Source organism: Pyxicephalus adspersus, chromosome 2, assembly GCF_032062135.1.
Source record: "Pyxicephalus adspersus chromosome 2, UCB_Pads_2.0, whole genome shotgun sequence".
NCBI lineage: Eukaryota > Metazoa > Chordata > Amphibia > Anura > Pyxicephalidae > Pyxicephalus > Pyxicephalus adspersus.
Genome location: NC_092859.1, coordinates 103,046,377 through 103,067,435, shown reverse-complemented (window position 1 = coordinate 103,067,435; position 21,059 = coordinate 103,046,377). Strand labels below are relative to the sequence as shown.

At 39.2% G+C, this 21,059-nt stretch overlaps 1 protein-coding gene across 2 annotated transcripts; it reads left to right on the top strand.

The window, feature by feature from the left end:
- The first annotated feature begins 1,629 nt into the window (after positions 1–1,629).
- Positions 1,630–21,051, top strand: HBP1 (HMG-box transcription factor 1). 2 transcript variants are annotated; one of them, XM_072401658.1, is made up of 11 exons: positions 1,630–1,727; positions 6,672–6,855; positions 7,751–7,985; positions 8,663–8,798; positions 11,281–11,392; positions 12,206–12,273; positions 13,350–13,506; positions 13,842–13,986; positions 14,418–14,732; positions 18,607–18,748; positions 20,137–21,051. In XM_072401658.1, the coding sequence occupies exons 1-11, from the start codon at positions 1,713–1,715 to the stop codon at positions 20,152–20,154; spliced, it is 1,527 nt and encodes a 508-aa protein (XP_072257759.1). In that variant the 5' UTR covers positions 1,630–1,712; the 3' UTR covers positions 20,155–21,051. The 2 variants fall into 2 exon arrangements, with proteins under 2 accessions (XP_072257759.1, XP_072257757.1); XM_072401656.1 differs by having other exon boundaries at positions 12,206–12,318.
- Positions 21,052–21,059: the final 8 nt, after the last annotated feature.

The following is a 21,059-nucleotide window of genomic DNA, read 5'->3' as shown; positions in this document are numbered from 1 at the left end:
CCCTGAATGGTTTTTTACATACCTATTGAAGTCTAAATGCTTACTTCAGTCAAAGTATTGTGAGACTATGTAACACATAAGAGTGCCAATCAGTCACATAGGGACTCCTCAAACTCTTAGCTTACACAAGAATATGTTGTGGTCCCAGAAGAACCTCTGGATGACTGCATTAAAAACAAACTAATGCTTTGCTTTACCTAGGGAGAGCACAGATTTACAGACATGATATAAATCAAGGCATACTTTAGATGAATGAATGATGAAGCAGTGAATGCATAGAACCCCTGTCAGGTTATTATTGGTATATGTGACTCCCTAAAGTGGAACTATCTTTAAAAAAAAAACAAAAAAAACACACCTTTACAGGTGGAAAGCTGTCTATTCCTCCGCAATTCTTGTCCAGTCAGTCCTGTGCTGACCCGTGTTCCCCCTTTGTTCCAGCAGGGGCTAGACACCGGGTGCCGCCATATTCTGGGTTCTTCCTCCTACGACTTCCAAACTTGCACAGGCGCAAGATAAAGTAAGCCGCAAATATGTGCATCTCACTGCGCATGTGTGAGATCATCACTTATTAGAGGAAAGGCTCAATTCTAGGCATGTGCAAAAGGAGCAGCCTATAGCCTCCGGGGGTACGTGCCGTTTGTACCCCAGGAGGCTCTGGGTTTCCCATTCAGTCTTTACAACCACTACAGTAAAAGCAGAAACAGTTTTTAAACACTTTTTTTTTTTACCTATATAAAATAGTTATTCACCCTTCATTATTAAGTAAAAAATGTGGTGATGTGCCCACTTTAAGGAAGATTCACTCTCTTTAATTGTGCTGTCACCAGGAGTAGAATAGGGGGGAATCTTCCAGGGGTTTCACCTGTTCTCATGACAAATATCTAAGAGGGAATATCAGATATATTGGAAAGGTCCCCCTGACTTCCTGATAAGTCATCATAGTAAGAAGTCTTATGACCCAAATAAAGGGATGAGTTTTGCAAATGTTCCCCTAAATAAAAACAAAGATGAATACAATTGTGGGCACCCTCGTGTTTATAAGATGTGACCATAAAGCATTTTATGTAGGTGGTGTCAGCACTAAATTTGTGTCAATGTAGTCACACCAGACCACCCAAACCAGATATGTTGTGGAAACAGCAAGCCTTGCTAACCAATCACCAACTAACCTAATACTATAAGACTTTGCAAACTCCACGGCGTAGCAGCTGGTATTTTTCCTCTGCTATTGACAATGGAAAATGTGAACATTGTACACACAGCGCCCCCTCTCTTTTCATTTTCCGTATCATAACAAGCACAATATGATACACGTGTCCCAGTAACTCTTGTTTACAATCAGTAGACAGCCACGCAATGCATTGTGGGAGGAGCAGTCTCTTGCTCCCAGCCGCCCGTAGACATGAGCTACGAATTAAAGCTCCGAGAACTACATTTCCCAACAGCACGAACGTCAAGAATCTCCGATCAACATTGACAAAACATTCCAGAGGCAGCCAATCAGTGAGCGAACATATGTTAGATTGTCAGACGTCTCCACCAATAGATGGTTGGTTCTGCTTCTAGTGGGCTAGCGAATAGCGTTCGGCTATAACTTTTTCCCAATAGGAAGAAAAATTAATTTGACAGACCGACACCGTGACCAATGGGAGCTCGAGCTGTCCTGTTACTCCTGCCCCCAAGGCATTTTATGGGGTAGAGATTAGGTAATGGCGACGGGCTTGGTAAGTGGATAAAGAAAGTTTGTGTTGAGAAGTGGAGCGGGCGATATGTCACGGCACGACAGATGCTGAGCTGATCTGTGCGGGTGTCCGGGCTCACCGGGAGTCGTGCTGAGGAGACGGGGTTCGCTTCTGTCGGCTCTTAGTGGTGGAGCACGGCTTGTGACGTTCATTGTTTTTGTCCGTGTTGTTGTTGACTCTCCCTGGCGGCTGGTTCATTCATTTCCGGGCAGTAGTGGCCCGGAAAGTGCCCTGTTCAGGGATGACTGTCCGGGCCTGTGGTGCCTGTAGCTGCGCCATCTCCTCACAGCTGTCAGCCCCCGGCCCATTCATAGCGCTGCAGCCTGGGACAGCCTAGAGGGAGCGCAAATATGTATGTGACTACATGGGATTCACTCCTCTGACCATCGCACCATAATATAATCTATGTGTTAGGACTACACGGCTTGTAATCATTGCTGGGCCCGGGCTCTGCAGCTTTACTCATATCTTCCTATCATAATAAGCGGGTGACTAAATCACGGCTCCAGCCTGCGCCTATACTAACACAAGGAAATAGCGATCGTTTATTGTGAATTACCCTGTTACGATCGTAACGGACTTCCCCCTGCCCCCTCGCCTTTCTGTGAATGCAGACTTGGAACTTTAGTACTGAGTTGGGCTGCGATCCCTACGCAGATCGCTGTGCAAGTTGTCACTGAATGAATGGGGACGAGGAGTGCGCATGCGCCCCGAGTTTATAAACAGGCTGGTCACGTGACGCGTGTGTCTGCTTTTCTGTTGGTTTCAGTTTCCTGATTTCCTAATAGTTTTTCCCCTCAGAGACCCCTCACCCTGCACGAGTCTGCTCACCAGCCCCCCCATCTCTGTACCCTTCTATGGGGGAACCCCAGAGCCTGCCATAGTGCCCCAATAATATGACAGGCCTGCTGGGCCTTAGTGTCCTCTTTTGTTTGTGTTCAGCACCTGTCAGATGTTATGTGGGAAATATTTGTGTATAGGAAGAAAACATTTCATAGTTTGTATTACAATGAGGAAATAATTCCTTTATTTCTGGGTTTTATTACTGCCTGGCCCAGCTGGGCTGCTTCACCCTCACCACAGCGGCCTGGTTACCATTGTCACCGGGAGGAAAATGTCTCCTCACTTTATTCATTTCTAACCAATTCATAGCAATAAGTTCCTTACCCCATTCTGTGCAGATTTCATTGGATATATCCTAGGGAAGGTAAATCTGGAACCGGTTATATTTGTATCAGTAGTGATGTACTTTGGTCATTTCTCCTCCTTCTCATAATGACCGTTGTCATCAGCACAGCAAGTCAGGGACAATCCCAAATGTTTCATTTATTGGGAATATGAGGTGAACAGAGGTTTATTTGTGGGATTGGGGACAGCAGTCATTTTCCCTCAATTCACATCCTGAAGTGAGAATGTGAAGGTACATCTCCCTGGTGGTGACTCCCAACAATAAAAACCTGACCATTACCAACTCGTAGCAACATATGGCTTCCCACTTGTTACCACAACACAGACGGTCTCTGTGATGTACCGTACTGCCAAACTGTTTGAATAAGATCATGGCACCTCCAAAAGAAAAAAATATTTTAATGCTGTACATGTTGTTGCACCATAGTAGAGCTTTTTTATGCCCTTTAGAATAGAGTGTAATCTTCAATAGGAATATATTCAGACGGCTGTCAAGGACATAAAGAAAAGGTGCTCAAGTCCTTTTAAGAAAACAAAAAACCTGCAATGTGAAAGAATTGGAGGTTTGCAATGCCGGTTGCCTGGGTTGCACACTGGCTTGCTCCAATACCTTCTAATGGCTTCAGAACAAATCTACAGATCAGGATCTCTGCCTACTTCCAGGTCCAGGACTCCAGAGGTATTGCAGCCAGAGAGTCAGGACAACAAACAGACACTGGGGAGCTCCAATGACACAAATTTTAAATTTTACCACCAAGAAAATCTGTGTTTTGAATAGCATACAGAAGTGTTAGAATTTGCCAGGTTTCCTGTGTGGGAGATTTTTACTTCCTTTCTTCTGAACTTTAGGACAAGAAATGTCAGGTGTGTTTGTCTCTGAGACTGGAAAGCACAGATGACAACTTATTCTAGATGTTTAACCCTTACTCTATTATAATGGTGCTGCATATGAGAAGGAACATTTTCCAGTCTCTGCAATAGGAAAACGTCAAAAAAAAAAAAGTTGCAAATCCATCCTCGGTGTACATTAAAAAAAGCTAAATTTTAAATGCTTAAAGCAGAACTAAATGTAAAAAACTGCTACCAGGCAAGTACTTTATACATTGCCTGTCTCCTCTGCAGTATAATAAACATCCCTGCCTGATATGTTGCCACCATTTTCCTCTTCCAAGATGCGCTGCTCAGTTTATAATAGAAGAGTGAGAAGAGACAGGTAAGTATGTTTTATTACAGAGGGGACCATGCCTGCCCCTTCTGTAATAAAAATCCTGCCTGCTTGCACTTTTGCAATGTGGAAATTTAGTTCCCCTTTAATATACTGAGGATTATGGTCTGTGGTTGCAGCAGAAGTTCTTGGAGAAATAAATCTGCACTCTTAAGACAACCAAATAAATGTTCCTTACTGTACAGAGGGAGATCAGTGACTGCCGACACCAGGCCTAATATTCGTTCTGGACACTTTAGTTTCCCTTAACGTTTCCCTATTGAGACCCCTTCTCACCATAGAGCACAAGCAGTTATCAGAGCCGCTATAGTAAGGCTGCTGCAGGTAATTCCAAACCCAAGAAATCATTTTGGCTATGTAGACACTTTAAATAAAGGTCCTGCTTTCAAAAAGTTATTGTGGGGGACACTTTGAAGGATGTCTATAAATTTGCGCACAGCTAGGGCGATTAAGAAGATTGTGTGTATTTTGGCATGGGATCCAGGTGCAATGTGGATTCCAGTGTCTATATTTTTAGTAGTTTACTGTTATACTTCCCATACACAGAGGATGAACATCTGACAAGTTGTAGTGTTGAGGATTATAAGGGAATGAGCAGATTGTTGGATAGTCATACAGACTTCCTCAGGGAATCGATCCTCTATTTACATATGACACATCACACATATGTAAATGTAATGGTGAATGTGGTGACATATCCAGAAATAATGTTGATGTCAAGCAGAAACAAAGTTGTAATTTATTGTTTCTTTGTCTTTGTACAATCCTTTGAATGTGCTGGGAATCACACAACACAGATAAACAGTTACCAATGACTAAAAATAGGTCTAAAATAACTACCCTGCTAGTTTCCTGTGGCCAGGGACAGCTGCTCACCCTCACTTGTCAGCCATTACAATCAACCCTTGACCCATTGTAGAATTCAAGAGACATTAGATCGTTGTCCAGCATGTACCATTAGGGAGTATGTCCGCAAGAAGCCTTCCTATTGCAGGGTGTGCCTAACTTGTGTCTTGGTGCCGGCTTCTGGGCAAGTCAGTGAGCCGTTCACACAAAGCAGGAAAATACATTTTTAGGGGTGTTGTATACACCAATGGTGTACTGAACTCAGAATGCCATATTGTATTGAATTGGTAAATCATTTTTGGAAAATATCAAAATCTGCAGAACAGTTAGGTTGTTTTTGAAAAACTTGTAATTCCTAATTGTCTTGTGTAGTAATTGATGGGCTGTAACATGAAAGAGTAGCTCTTTAGGAGTGAAATATATTTTCTTTTTTTACCACTCGAGGGCACTGTTTAAATGTCAATGTATTTCATGTGTTCGTATGGTAGTATAATGTTTACAGAACTCCTCTAAAGGTGATAAGAATACTGATGGAATCAAATAATTTTGCTTTCTATTAGTTCATAATGGAAATCATTGGTAGTTAATCTCTAAACTAAAAGATATACTGTTGTTTATTTGAGCGGCCTATATGGATATTTTGTCTGAAATTGTAATTAATATTTTGCAAAGCATCTGTAGGTTACTTTTTAATAGCTTAAGTTATCTTGTAGACTATCATGGCAGGAATTGTAAGGTTTTGTTCCCTTAGTTATTGTGCATGTATTGTGTTTTTATCTATAAATTCTCCAAAATAATTTACTAAATGGTTATTAAGGAAAATATGTATTTCTCTATTAATATTGGGACTTACAGATCTCTTCTTTGTAACCTATACCTTCTTTTTTTGATGATTGTATACCAGATAGTGCTCCTTAGAACCACACACACACACACACACACACTTCTCCCCAGGCAATTTTAGATGGGTGCACCACCCGGCACTTTTCAGCACCCACCCGGCTGTTTTTGGGTGGTCACCAAAGAGTCTGTTCACAATACAGGGGCTGCCCACCTAAAATTTCTTCCCACCCGGCTTAAAAATTTTTTTGGGTTGAGCACTGTATATGTATATATAAATTTCTCTCTGTGTGTGTGTGTATATAGATATCTATTTGCTTTAGGACATTCTCTGGAATATGTAAATAATACACTTTTATGAGTTTGGATTGAGTAGGGAAGAGTTTCGGCTTTTGCCAGGTAAATATTACTGTGTGTGCCATAATCGGCAAGTATGCTGTGCATAGACTTGCCTACAATTAGCCGCCTTGCAGCAATGACCGGTTCAATACCTGTAATTGATGGATCAAAAGAAGCCATCGTCTTTGCCACCAACTCACAGGAGGACTAGATGGTGGTGATCCTCTTTGACCATTGGATGCACAGGAGTTACATTGTCCCTGATGTCTGGCTATTTATGCTGCCATCCCTACACTGGGTTATAAATGGATTATATCCCCATAACAAGGACACATGTCAATATAAACTTGACAGAAGGTTTACTCATTCCTTACCTTTTTCAAAACAAAATAAAAATGTTTCTATTTAAGTTTAGTTATTATACCATGAAATGTTTCAAGATATTTATCTGTTCTGTATTTTAAAGCATTTGTTTTCTTTTCTCTTAGTATAAATGCTATAATATGGTGTGGGAAGTGAAATCAAAGGATATGCCCAACACAGTACAGCAAATCCAGTTGGTTATGGACAAAAGATCTACAGCAATGAATGACTCTGTGGAGATGTTGAAGTGTGATGAACGTCTCCCATCTTCTCCAGGATACGAGTCCTCTGATGACCACATGGAGCTTGGTATGGATTGTGTTGTATTCATAACTCGCGTCAATATGAATAATAATGGTCAATAAAGCTCAATCCTACCACAAATTGTAATGGTACCATGGTCATTGGTGACCACATAATGTGCCAGCAGGTAGGGTGTACACGTCTAGATTTGTAAAGTAGCCATGGAGGCTACCGATATCCCAATCTGTTAGCTACCCAGACATCATTCTCACCCTTTAGCTTCATTACTTGTGCCAGTAACCCAGGATTTACAACTTTATTCTGACTTTTCTGAGGTGCAAACTTGTTCCCAGATATAGAAGGCTGTAGATGGGACTTAACAGCCAGCAGTTCGTGTTTTCATAGATCAGGAACAGTTCCTGTATTTCTTTTTGCATATTTTTTTTTTAATAGGTAATGCCTAGTCAACATAAAAAAACTAATTCAATATATGTCTGCCGAATTCTCCCCTGTTTTGGAGCACCTTCAGGATATGTAATTGACAAGGGGGTGTTCCGTAGTCCGCTGGGTTGACAGTCATTTTTGGAACTTTAGTGCCCATAAAGGCTCAACTCTAACAGAAAGTTAGAAGCACACTGAACCATATATCACTGACAAACCGAATTGCATATTTTCAGAAATTAAAACGAAGCTCATAAATTGAAAAGCATGACTTGTTTTTTATTTTTTTTGACATTTTGTTGCCACTGAACTGCATTGAACAGTAATGTTACCATTACATGGTTACCACTGCTGTCATTTGTATTTGAAGTTAATAATTATTATTTCCATCGTTCCTGCATGCACAGATTAAATGTATATTTTAGTTCTTCTTGCAGCATCATTGGTATGTGGAGAGCAGGTTGGGAGGGTAGGTGGGATGCCGGTGTGTTGTATCATTTACTCCAAATCCCCCTTTCAGATGATCTTCCTGAGTTACAAGCTGTACAGACCGACTCCACATCTTCCCCTGAGGTGTTTCACCTTGATGATAATGTGTCACATCAGGAATATTCAGTGCCTTCATGGAACCAGAATACCTCAGATATGTCTGAAAGTGCCTACTCGTGTGAACGTGGGACAAACTGGCTGACTGAGCTGGCTGACATTGCCACAAGCCCACAGAGCCCTCTAATGCAATGTTCATTTTACAACAGGTATGGCTTGTGTTTTTTATCACTTGGCAGTAGGGGACCAGACTCTTTATTCCCAGCCTGCCTTATAAACTCAGAAGGAGCTTCTGCACACTGCTCAAATACATCCATTGTCTCCTCTGTATCACTTTCTCCTCACATGCCAGAAGTGAGAGAAATTATGGTTAACACTAAACTGTTGAGCAGTATTGTCTTTTAAAGCACCCCCTCTTGACTGCTTTGGGTGCCATTCTTTTTTTTTTTTTTTTTTTTTTATTAAAAGATATCAAGGTACATACAGAGAAAAGAAAATAAAGTGATCATGACATACAGTTTATTTGGGACAAAAAATGGTGATTATATTGTGCGTGTAAACCTAAAAATATAAATTTGCTTAAAAGTTGTCTTAAAAAAATGTTTTGGGGGTTTTTTTTTTTTTTTTTTTTTTGTAACTGCTTTACAAGTTTGATATATTTGGTATTCATTTACTTAACACAAGTTTATCCTTTATTTGGGACAAAAAATGGTGATTATATTGTGCGTGTAAACCTAAAAATATAAATTTGCTTAAAAGTTGTCTTAAAAAAATGTTTTGGGGGTTTAAATCAATTTTATGCTAAAAATGCAGATTTGTACCATGTTTGCAAAATGAAGGTAAAAAACATAGATGTTAACCCTAACAAACTGGTTCTTTATTTTAGATCATCACCTGTTCACATAATAGCTACCAGCAAAAGTTTACATTCCTATGCCCGCCCTCCACCAGTTTCCACAGAAAATGAGTCCGATCTATCAAAATGTCATTGGAAAGGGGAGACCTCAGTCAGACATGAGCGGGTACATTTATTCTCTTTATGAAATGACTTGATATGCTTAAACTGCTTGTTTTATATATATTTTACTGCTTCTCTATAGGCTGATATTCTTTCACCAGCTTTGTGCTTTAAGAGCTCCAGGTCACAGCAGATCTATCATTTTCACAATACAAATATAACCTTGATAACAGAGCTGGCCATTGCCTTGTAGTATAGACGACCAGATAGAATTGCATAATGGACTACTTACTGTGTAATGAAAGAAATAATTTATTAGTATAAAATCGCTCTGCTGGGTCTCTAGGTTCTGTACTCTATTTTTGTCCAATTATATTTCATATCTAACTAAGAGATGGGATTTGTGAAATTGATTAACAATATACATTGTAACAATACGTATTGTATATTTTAATTTGGCTACACATGACTTACAAAGAAAAATCATCCTAAAAGCACTGATCATACTTTGGGGGAAAGGTGATGGGTGCAACCAGTGGGTAGAATAACCACATACTCCCTATATTGCTTCTTGAGGAGATCCCCTCCGGTCTCTTGTATGTCTCCATAGATTTCTGTGACTGCACACATCCTAGGCTTAGTACATACCTGCAGTTTTTGTCGATAAAATGATCTTTCATGATCGTTTTCAGTGACAAGAGTGACAGATGAACAAATGAGTGCTGTTCATACAGCTCCATTCTGTTCTTTAATAAGGGGAGGGGAGAGAATAAGTGAGGGGCAGTGCTATGCTCTTCTTTATTAACTTGTACAGCGTTCATTCTTTATTGGTAGTTCATGGATCTGTCAGGACAGATCTATAACCGATGTTGGGCAACCTCTGTACACATGTAAGGTTCAAGCCCTAGAGATGAGCCTGACCTTTTGTTTCAGGCGTGATTTATTGTGTGTGTGTGTCTTTACACAGTCAAATCCTTATACAGGTAGTCCCCAGGTTACATACGAAATAGGGACTGTAGGTTATGTAAGTCAGAACATTCGTATGTGTCTGTATGTCAGATGTCCTTAACACGGGGCTACCTGTAGTAAAGAAACAATTAGGTGACTTGAAAACTTCTTATTTGGTCTCTGTACAACTCACTTCATATTGGCTATAAATTAATGAATGTGGTAATGTCTACTTGAAAAGACTTCAACATTATACTAAGGTCTTATCTGCTAAAATATCCTTGTCAGACACTGATTTCTTTTACTCTGTAGGCATTGTGCTTTGGGTAATAAAACCAATTAGTGAAAAATACAAAATACTTTTTGGACTGATGAGAAGATGCCCTTTTGTTCCCCTTCTAATGTTTCATACGGTGCTATTGTCTGGCTGTGTATCAGACCCTAAAAAACATGAGCAGCAAGGGGAGAAACTGCCAAAGGAAAGTCAGTGGATCTTTGTGGACAATATAAAATGTACTCCTAGGCTGCCCAGTCTACGCACTACTGTTGCATTTTTTGTACAGCTGTTTTAATCCTGTTTAGTACAGTATAATCTGACCAACAAAGCCTGATTTTAGTTGTGTGTTGCCTTACAAGAAGTAGTTATGGTTTCCTTGCACTGGACCCTATGAAATACAGCTTTAGAATCTAAATTCAGTAAAATGTTATAGACGTAAAAAGTGTAAATTCAGCATAACGGTCAGTAGGATATTCTGATGATCAGCAGTGGAAGCCTCCATGTTCTAAGGACAAGTTTACTTGAAGCAATATTTTAAAAATGACCACTTTATCAAACTTTTCTGATGTACAGATAGTCCCCGAGTTAAGGATATTTAACATACGAACAGGGGTTCCCTGCTCGCTCCTGTGCAGGACAGAGGCTTGATGGGGGGTGGGGTGGTTTGCATGACTTGCAGAAGTCTTTTTGCTGAACACAGCTGAGATTGTGGGTGATCTTATCAGCTGAGCTTGTCTGTAACATCTTGTAACTCTCTAATGACCAAGACAAACTGCAGTTGTTTCTTTTTGCATATCAAAGCACAGCTTGCTCCAGAAGTTAATGAATGTCTAGGCTCCGAAAAGTTTTTTTGCTTTGTTTGCGATTAGCTCAGTGAGGATTTTATACAGTAACTGACACCATGCTGCCTAATAATATGTTCAGACAAACATCTCTCCTAATTGCATTTATTAAAATAATGTACCTGTTTTGCTTACATACACATTCAGCTTAGGAACAAACCTACAGGCCCTATCTCGTATGTAACCCGGGGACTACCTGTATTCTACTTTATTGCCAAGCCATAGATCCGCTTGGAACAAGTGTACAAATGTTGACCTTGTACATGCATCAGCCTGTGATGGGATGCAAGTGTCTGAGATATTAGGACTTCATGTTCATTATTAAACATCCAGTGTGCTCCTAAAGACACAAGAAAATTAGGCTAGTTATGTGCTTTTCTGCAGTTGTACAAGTTCTAATAAACCAGACTAATTGTGTAGAATCAGCACTTTGTACCCAAGGATTGGATTTAATTTGTTTTGTGTTGTGTTTATTTCAGGCAAACAGTGAATCTGAATCTGGCATTTTCTGCATGTCATCATTTTCTGACGATGATGATTTAGGATGGTGCCATTCTTGGCCACATACCATTTGGCATTGTTTCTTGAAAGGTAATCTCCATTTTTTTTTTTATCAAGAGTAAGGGTCTAGAGATGGCATGATTTGTTGGATAGCATGGTTGCTATTACCTGGCAACATAAGACATCATGGTTGTGATGTGCAAGGTACTTATTGGCATTTCTTAAATTTGGTAAACGTATTTGACACAACGTTCTAATATTGGTGTTTGTAAATGTTAGATGTCAAATACAAAGCTTTCTTTAATCACTAGATGGAGCTCCAGCCTTTGGAAACCATAAACCTGTAAAACATTCAGGAAAAACATTCTGTATTCAGGACACAGAATCAGCTGCTATTATACACATTCCTGCCAAAAAAAGTTAGAAAGACATTCTATTTATGTTCAACAAGACATAAAGATGCACATATATTACTACTTGTGCAGTTCATTGAATAACTACAACCAAGCCTTTGATCTTATTAAGTTATGGAACTGGATTGCTCTTAATTCTGACTCTCCTTTGTGGTCACTTTGTGATTTGTCTCTGGTGAATTGTCACTTGTAGGCCACAGAACGTGTGCTAAATTATATTAAAAATCACTAGGCAACCTCTAGCAGCCAATTACATTAATCAACCCTTTTTCTGTGCATTTACCAAATGTAATTATTTGGGGAGTTTTTTGCTAGAGCATCAAGTAAGTAATCACTATTGAGCAGAACTATTACTTGATTGATCCTTCCCTGCTCACATCCACTGTACATTGTGCACTTACCAGCATGGGGTTGTACTGAATTGCCAGAATGTCTCCTTATGCCTTACAAATATATATATAATTTTGTTTTCTCTGCTTCTCTTTTCTAGGTACACGTCTGTGCTTTCATAAAGGTCGTAAGAAAATGTGGCAGGATGTGGAAGATTATGCCAAAAATGTACGTTGTAGAAATGAACGTGATTCATCAGTTGGCTCTCAGAAGGTAGTTCTCTTTATTTCCTGCCCAGAAGCTTCACAGACACATGGTAGATGGTTTGGTCATATAGTATAAACCACAATCCTCTGTATACAGCCTAGTCTATGGAGTCAGGAGCTGGGGAAATTTTAATAAGGGCTTAGCACTGGACTTTGTAGTTTTATATGTATTCCTTTGTAGGCTTTTACTCTTCTGTTTATATTCTATTACTCAAATGTTTGTACTGTACATGTACACAGAGCTGTGTGTGCAGCAATGTGGAATGTGGAACTTTTACCTAGTTAAATCTAAAATAAATCTTTTCTTCAGCATAAGACAGCTTTTATAAGTAGTAGATTTTTTGTTTTAATGGCCCCTGACGGAAATGTAACATTGTGATATTTCCCGACCCCATATTTTTATAAACTCCTTATTCTACAGTTCCCTATGAGGTTTAATCTCTAAGTACCACACTGTGTCATTGATGGGGTGTTCCATTTTTCATGGCTCAAATCTGAAGTAGTTTCTTATGGCTTTATTTAAATGAAATGTTGTGGGCAGGAGAATGTTTGCTCCAGTTTAGATGAATTGATAACTCTAATCTTACCCATGCTTTCAAGCAATGTCTTCTGGAGAATAGAAAACTTACCAAGTGTTATGTCTTCTGGAATATTTTGTTTAAAGTTGCCAACAGAATCGAGGGGGTAGTTGGATCTGCAGGTACAAGTCAAACGCATTCAAGTGCCTAAGCTGCTGACAAGCTTCTAAACATGACTGTCTATTAGCATTTATCCTGTGCAGAATGGAGGGGGACATATTACAGACACCTCTTACAATTGTAAAATCAAAGAGACTAAGAGAGAAGATGATGTCAGATTCATTCCAGGATTGCTTAATCACCCAGCTTCCCGATCAAAGTCTATCCTCTCCAGCCTTAGAGAGCTTTAATAAGTCAGGCCCAATGTAGCATTTTGATGGCTATGTTATTCTGTTACACTGTTTGACAACTTTGTGTACAATTGTGAAAACCTTTAAAACTAACAAACATTCCATTTTAGGGCTATGGGTTAGAAGGTCTCAAGCTGATTTCACATGAAGAGAGCGTGTCTTATGGAGAATCTGTTCTTCAGCTGACTTTTGATCCAGGTACAGCAGAAGATGGCCTGCTTACGGTAGAGTGCAGACTGGATCACCCCTTCTATGTAAAAAATAAAGGTAAATTTAATAATTGTGTTGATCACATGACCTACTCTTTTCAAACCCTGTTATCCTCTGACTTACCATTTCTCGCTTCGGTGGGAATAATGATGTGTCAACTGGCTGTTCAGATTGTCTGAATCATCTGACCTTTGCTAGTCCTTTGTTACTGCTGCTATATGTTGTTTAGTACACTATCATATCTACATATATGCTGTGTTCCTGCTCCATTCAGTGTAACCTATTATTGAAATAGGAATCTAAAGTTGGCAAACTGAATATGGGCAGAAAAGTGCTTCTTGTATTCACTTACTATGTGTATTCCATGTTTGATTTACTGTACTTGTCTCTAGGTTGGTCATCATTTTACCCAAGTCTAACTGTGGTTCAGCATGGCATTCCCTGCTATGAAATTCACATTGGTGATATTTGTCTACCTCCTGGTCATCCGGATGCCATAAATTTTGATGATTCTGGTGTTTTTGATACTTTTAAAAGGTAATTTCATGTATTAATCATACCATCACCTAATTTTTTGTAAATAAATGTTCTGTGCAGTCGGAATTTACCAAATTTCTGTCCCCATAAAACTGACATGATATATAGACATTCAAAACTGCTCATCCCATAATAGTCTAGTTATTGAGAACTCTTATACAGGCTGACGTGTAATACTGAACTATATGATTTATACCACTGTACCCTTCATCGTACTGTAGCGGTTGCTTTAGAGATATTCAAGGGACCCTTAATGTTCAGTGCATTTCCTGTACTTCTGTAAAAAAATAAAAGGTACCATCCACATCAATCTCTGTATGCAGGTAAACTTTTGAAATTCTGTAATATAGATTTGTACATTGTATTTTTTTTTATATTATACTATATAAAATATACAGCTAACCAAAGTCTTGTTTTTATGTTCTTCTCAGCTATGACTTCACCCCATTGGACTCCTCTGCTGTTTATGTTTTGAGCAGTATGGCACGTCAGCGCCGGGCTTCCTTATCAAATGGTGGTGCTAGCAGTCCAGACCCTGAAAAATCTAATGGCAAAGACTGTGCATCTCCACAGACTTCCTACTCGTCATTGTATAATAAAAATGGCAGGAGTCACAACTCAGGGACTTCAAACTCTGTGATGGCCACATCTCCCAACAAGTGCAAAAGACCAATGAATGCCTTCATGCTTTTTGCCAAAAAGTATAGAGTTGAATACACACAGATGTACCCCGGAAAAGATAACCGGTAATGAATAGGTTTATCACCTTTATAAATGCCTGTCAAATGTGAAGAATCTTCTATCGCAATGTAAATACTTGTTCAGCCAGCACTCTTTACAATGACCTATTTTATGGTGGAGCTACCAACAAATGAGAGTGAAGATAGAACTAATAAATATAAGATGGCCATACACAACAGAAATAGGTCTGGCTCTGCTCTAGTGACCAACTCAACATTGAGCAAACGTAGGACCTCAATCTGCAGGAAACTAAAGGACACGGGATTTCCTGGCTGTGTGGATAAGAGAACAGCTATACATTGGGCTTTTGTATTTCAAAAGTTCAGTTACAAAGCCAATACCTATAATTTACACTCTTCAACATGATTACTTTACCAATTTGCCTTGTTCCATTTTGAGATTAGTTGGGCTTTAAATAAGCAACAGGCTAAAGTGTAGGCACCCCAAACTTTGGTACTATGTCTAAGTTTTGTGCTGTGCTGTTCTGATATGATATGCAACGAGCTGCCTCCCTGTCTGATAAGAATGTGCAGGAGATGGAAGAGGGCTTGTAAACAAAATCCATCACTGGTGCTTGAGCTTTGTCCACCAGAACAGTCTATCAGACATCTCGCCAAGGCATGCAGGCTGTTCTAGGAATCAGCAGGTGTCTAGACATTGAAGCAAATCCGTATCTAAAAGGTACAAATACTAAAACCTAATGAAAAGATATTCAATGATGAGACAATCACTGACTCGCAAAGGGTCAGGGTATTTATATGGGCAGTGGTGGGCATATTTGGGCATATGGGCATATTTGTGGTTCTGGTGCAAAGGCTGATAAAAGTAATGCAACAAACCACGGGGACATCACAGAATTTGTTCTTTGTATTTGGAATACACCTTCGCAGATCAGCATTGTTAAAGTCTTAGAGCTTTGTGCTGATGTGCCCATTACTACAATGTCAGTCTGGACCCTAAAGGAACCTGGAGTCCAGCTTTAATGTGTACTAAATGTAGGGGCACCATAGAGAGTGATTTCTTGGTGACACGAGTAAGTTATACATGAGGCTAGATGTCTGTTGTACAGTATTTTGTTTGGTGTCTTTATAGATATCCTTTGTGATGACATGGAATTTCCTGAGATAAAGGAGCTGAAAAAAGCCGTGTAAATACAGAGGCTGCATTGCTGATCTCCACTAATAATGTGTTGCAGGGTACATTGTTATGGCTGGCTGTTTCCACGCTGGGTAATGTTCTCCTATTTCCTGTCCTGGTGATTCTGTATTACATATTTCCCCCGCAGGGTGTCAGGAGAAAGATCCTTGGTGTGGAAACATGTCATCAAAAGGCTATAAAATTCTAACCTTACCCCCACTTTACTGGTAGGAAAATATCTTCTCTTACAGAAGTACAGAGAACAGGTTTAAGCATCTGAGACCCTATTTAGTAATTCATTCATTTTATACTGTACGTGTTGATCTGGCAGCTGGTGGGTAAATGCTATAGAGACAGAGATCTGTGCTTTACATTTCATCATGGATGCTTTATATACAGAAAGGATTTGTTTGCTGTATTAGAGGTGAAATCGTGGATCTCCTTCTGAAGAATGTTGAATATTCAGCTGTGTTCATCAGGCTGTGGCATGAAAGTGGTGGAAGCAGAATATTTATTGTGGTCACCTAGGATTATTATTTTTTTAATTTTTTTAAAAGTATCTTTGAGGGTAACTGTTTCCACTATTTTATCGTCTATTGTCTATCTTCTATTGACAGTTCTGTTGGGTTTGGGGCATATAATCCCAGTCATTTCCCAGAAGTTCTATTAGTGTTGGAAACAAAAAAGCATGTTACTCATCTAATAGTAGTTATCTGGTCTGGTATATATTGGGGATAAAGGTCCTTAAAGCAACCCTTTCGACCAATATATACCGATACCACTGCTAATGGGTAACTGAACTCCACTGTACAAGAACAAACATTCTTCTGCAGTCTTCTGCAAGGGACCCGGATATTACCCACTGGGTGCCGCCATGTTGTCTTTCATAGCATAGAAAAGGGGAAACCTGGCTCTCCCAGCGTACACATCAAGGATGGATCTTTCCTGTCTTGACAATGAAATTGCACAACTTTATGCACTGGTCTGGATGCATGGCAAAAAAATGTTAATATCGGCATATTTGCTCTTAGTGTACGTAGGCAGTATGTTTTGGAGGAAAAAGGAGAATTAGGCAAATTAACCTCCTGGGCGTTACACTGATGTCTAGATTTCTGTTCCAAAAGCGTTACACTGTTTTTCATGAAATTTTGCGGTCATATCCAGGGCTCAATGACAGCAGGGTGAGACACTTGTCTGTTCAGCGTTAGGTTTGCTAATATTTACAATGCATTCATTGTATTTGTATTCAATTGTATATTCAGTCATGTAAAAGGGGGATAATCCATTTTTTATGATGGCTCTCCTAACCAATATCAGGCACTTGTAAGTCCAAAAGCTATTTTTTTAATGAAGGTGGCCGTTAGGTGTTCAGGGAGGTTCATAGCTGTTATTCTAATATTGTATGGTAGGTTGGAAAGATGTGGGCAGTCCCTGAGGCTCTGGTTCTTCCCCTTGTCCTTTACATTTTAGAGCATTTATTACAATACCTAGTTGGCTGTGTGTTTGAGCTTCTATTGGGTCTTTCCTGCACTTTATTAATGTGTAGATTTGTAGAATGTAGTCAGTGAAATCTGTGTCTAACGTCTATTTTTGTACATTTGGTAAGGAGAGCTGCACAGGTTGTATATTGGGGAGTAGATGGCAGAGACGGAGTACAGTTCTTGTTTTAGCTGTGTGTCCATTAGATTGGAATACATAATGAAAATCTGTTTCTTGGATGTTTCCTTCCTGCAACTAGAGACTTATAATAGAAAGTTGCCTAGAGGTAGCACAAATGTCCAGCAGAGCTCTGTTAGAAGTTAAAGTTATAGAGTTGTGTTATACCTTGTTACCTTCATAATAAAGATGAGCGTATTGCTCTTGTCCATGGCAGAATGTAAAGTGATGATGGAGTTGTACGTTTCTAGAGATGTACAATATTTTATTTCCTAATCTCTTGTCAAGCAGGAAGGGGTGGAGTGGATATTCTGGTGAGCTGTATGCCATTTGGGGATCATGGGTGACCTAGATTAGATTCCAGAGCAAAATTGGAATGGGATCTAAATACTCTTACATTTGAGAAGCTCATACCTCCATTGCTTTTAGGGATCATCAGCTTTAGCAAGGGGTGTGGGTCTGTTTACCTTTACAGGGTGGTCTGGGGAATGCCAGTCACAATTTTTATCAAAGATGGGTCTGAAACTTCGGGTGCATGGGGTGCAGGAGGTTCTACTTTAATACCCAGGTAAGTGAGATGTTTCTTGACCAGCCATAAAAAACCAGAAGTGTCTATATTAGAAGTAAGGTATCCATGTTTTCTATACTTCCCAATAGTAATAGTATCCCAGGGTTTCCTTTGATAAGGGTTCTAAATTGTGGTTTATATACACTAATCCTAAGTTTCTTGCTGATCAAAATCGTATAGTTTACAAAGTACAATTTCCTTGAATTTTAGAAACTTTTTAACCAGCTTTCCATTACAAAACAAAATGGATAATTGCTGACATAAAGATATAAACTGTTACTGGTAGGTTGCCATTGATCAGTTAGTGTCATGAAAGATTGGTTACAATTGCTGTGCAGCATCTAGACTTTTGTCCCACCGCATATCCCAGAGCTCTTCCCAGTAGCTTCCAGTCCTGGGAGTAGAGGCCGTGGTTGTAAAGCAAAGTTTATTCATGCATCAGTTTGTACAAATCTGCTGCATTTGTATGTAAAACAAAGGTCTGGTCTAAGTCAAAACTGACATGCTTTCTCTTCTAGAGCCATAAGTGTGATACTTGGAGACAGGTGGAAAAAGATGAAGAATGAGGAAAGAAGAATATACACAATAGAAGCTAAAGCTCTGGCTGAAGAACAAAAACGTTTAAATCCCGACTGTTGGAAGAGAAAAAGAACAAATTCGGTGAGTAATCGTCCACTGTACTAATGCCCGTGTATTTAAACCATGGCAAAGCGCAAAACCCCATCCAGCAGTGCACAAATATATGCTGTGGCCATATACTGCTGGTTCACACCGCAAAGTACAGAGTCCTGCTTACTGCTGGACTTACAATTCTCTTTATTCCCAATATTACACAAATTCTGAATGCAAATGAGTCAGCCTTTGTTGGGTATCTGATGTGCAAATATGTAAATTGGCTTGTAGCAGCTTTCAGAAGATGGAGTAAAATTTGTCGTCAATAAAATATTTTCTTTCATACAGTTTATCTAAAACTATTACATTGGGGTTAGTGGTACAGAGAGATGCAATTACAGACAAAGTGCATTCTTCTTACCCCCACTCCTGACCTTAAAGTACTATTCTCACCCGAGATTCACCTTGGTCCTGGGACTGCAACTTCCCTCAGTAATTACATCCTGAAATTCTCTGCATTGGCCATGGCTGTGCAGTGGATCCCCAACACGATTTATGCTCCTATAACATTGAGGGAGGCTGTAAAGTCCTTCAAGTCAGATCTGCACCCTCTACTACCCCCTTATTGCCCCTTTTCTGCAATACCAAGGCTGGACGAATGCCAACTCTGCTGGGAGGGGTAAGCAGAATTGCTAAGAATGAATTACTCCATAAATATTTACTATATAACCTGGCTATAGTTTCGTGTTATGAAAAAAGCAAGCCAGATTTTTGTAGTATTGGTAATTATTATGCTCTATAAATAGTGACACCATGACTATTTGAGACAGGTTAAAAATCTGTAATTATATTTCATAAATTCCTCCATGACACCACCTGGAGCCTCTGCCTGTTTTTTACTTTTTTGTTATGATTGCAAGTATCATTCAGATGTTTATTGGTTGCAATGTACTGTGTTCTATTAGTGATCATTAAATCACTGGATGCAAGCTTGAATATATATCAGAGGTGTTGGGCATCAGATTTAACCCATTGCTGTTCTTCCTTGTCTGTGACAGCCTTGGAACATTTCTGAAAGTGCCTCAGACCATTGCTAGATTTTTTGCTGCCTGAGATAGCAGTTTGTGATCATAGTGTAAAATCCAGTGTTTAGGGATATACGGTGCGGAATTGCTAAATATCATACTTAAATTGCTGTTATTACTATTGGGGAGGACCGCTTGTCCTGAAACACAATTCATAGGAGACGACGTTGTTTTCAGCAACAGTTGGAATGAACAATAGCATACACACAATCACAATTGTTTCCAGCAACAATTTTTTTGGATGTGCGCCTAATTTATCCCATGAAAACAAACTTGTTATATAGCAGGCTGTGCAGTTAACAGAATCCGTATAATGTAGTTGGTAATTCCAACACTTTTCATCTTTTCCAGGGCTCACAACAGCATTAAATATGAATGTAGCTGAAGGTTATGTTGGGAAGATGCCATTTGTCTGCATAGATGGAAGAAAGTCTGACTTCATAATGTTGTGGAAAAGTGACAAAACTACACTAACTGCAGCGTCAGAATTAATGATGGAAGATTTTCTCTTTTAAAGTATAGCATTGCATATGCAAAAATATCAATATTTTAAACCAAATTGCCTTACTTTGAAAAATTATATATCAGGTAACATAGGCTTGAAAAAAAAAAAATTGATATCCTGTGGTGCTACAATGAGGTGTGTATCAGCGTATTGTTATAAAACAACCAGGTAAAAAAAAAAAAATATAAATGGGAACTTATACAACATGTAACTGCTGTTTATCGACCCTACTGCTTATTAATATGTATTGCACAGATTTAATTATCTTTGACGTTAGAATTTATATGTTTCTGACGTGATATTTTAATGCAAGGTGCATGGAGCACTAACTGACTTTTCATTGCCACTCGGCTACTTATATTATGGCAAGTGGATCATTAGCCTTCTTATGGAAAAAGGGGGCCAGCTATTTCTTACAGACCCCAGGAACACCAAGGTGTTAAGCGTAAAGTTTCATAATTTAGTTGGCTACAGAATCTATAGATAGATTTTATTTTGCTATAAGAAAAAAGTCATATATGATGGGGGGCGACTTTGCACTTAATTCTGGTGCAACACTTGCACTTTACTTTTGCAGCTGTTGAAACAAACAGATGCATATATTGTTATTGTGTGTCCTGGCTGTGACATGTGCTGCAAATCATAGCTTGAGAATCACGGCTGTAATACAATTTGTCTACAATTTCTCAATATAATGTTTGCCCCAGTAATTTTTGCACAGTATATATGTGTATATTTCAAATAAATGTTGTTGAAATGGTGTTGGGAG

Coding starts and splice junctions, on each gene's coding strand:
- HBP1 (XM_072401656.1), top strand. Junction 6,856..7,750: donor TGATGACCACATGGAGCTTG/GTATGGATTGTG, acceptor TCCCCCTTTCAG/ATGATCTTCCTGAGTTACAA. Junction 7,986..8,662: donor CAATGTTCATTTTACAACAG/GTATGGCTTGTG, acceptor TCTTTATTTTAG/ATCATCACCTGTTCACATAA.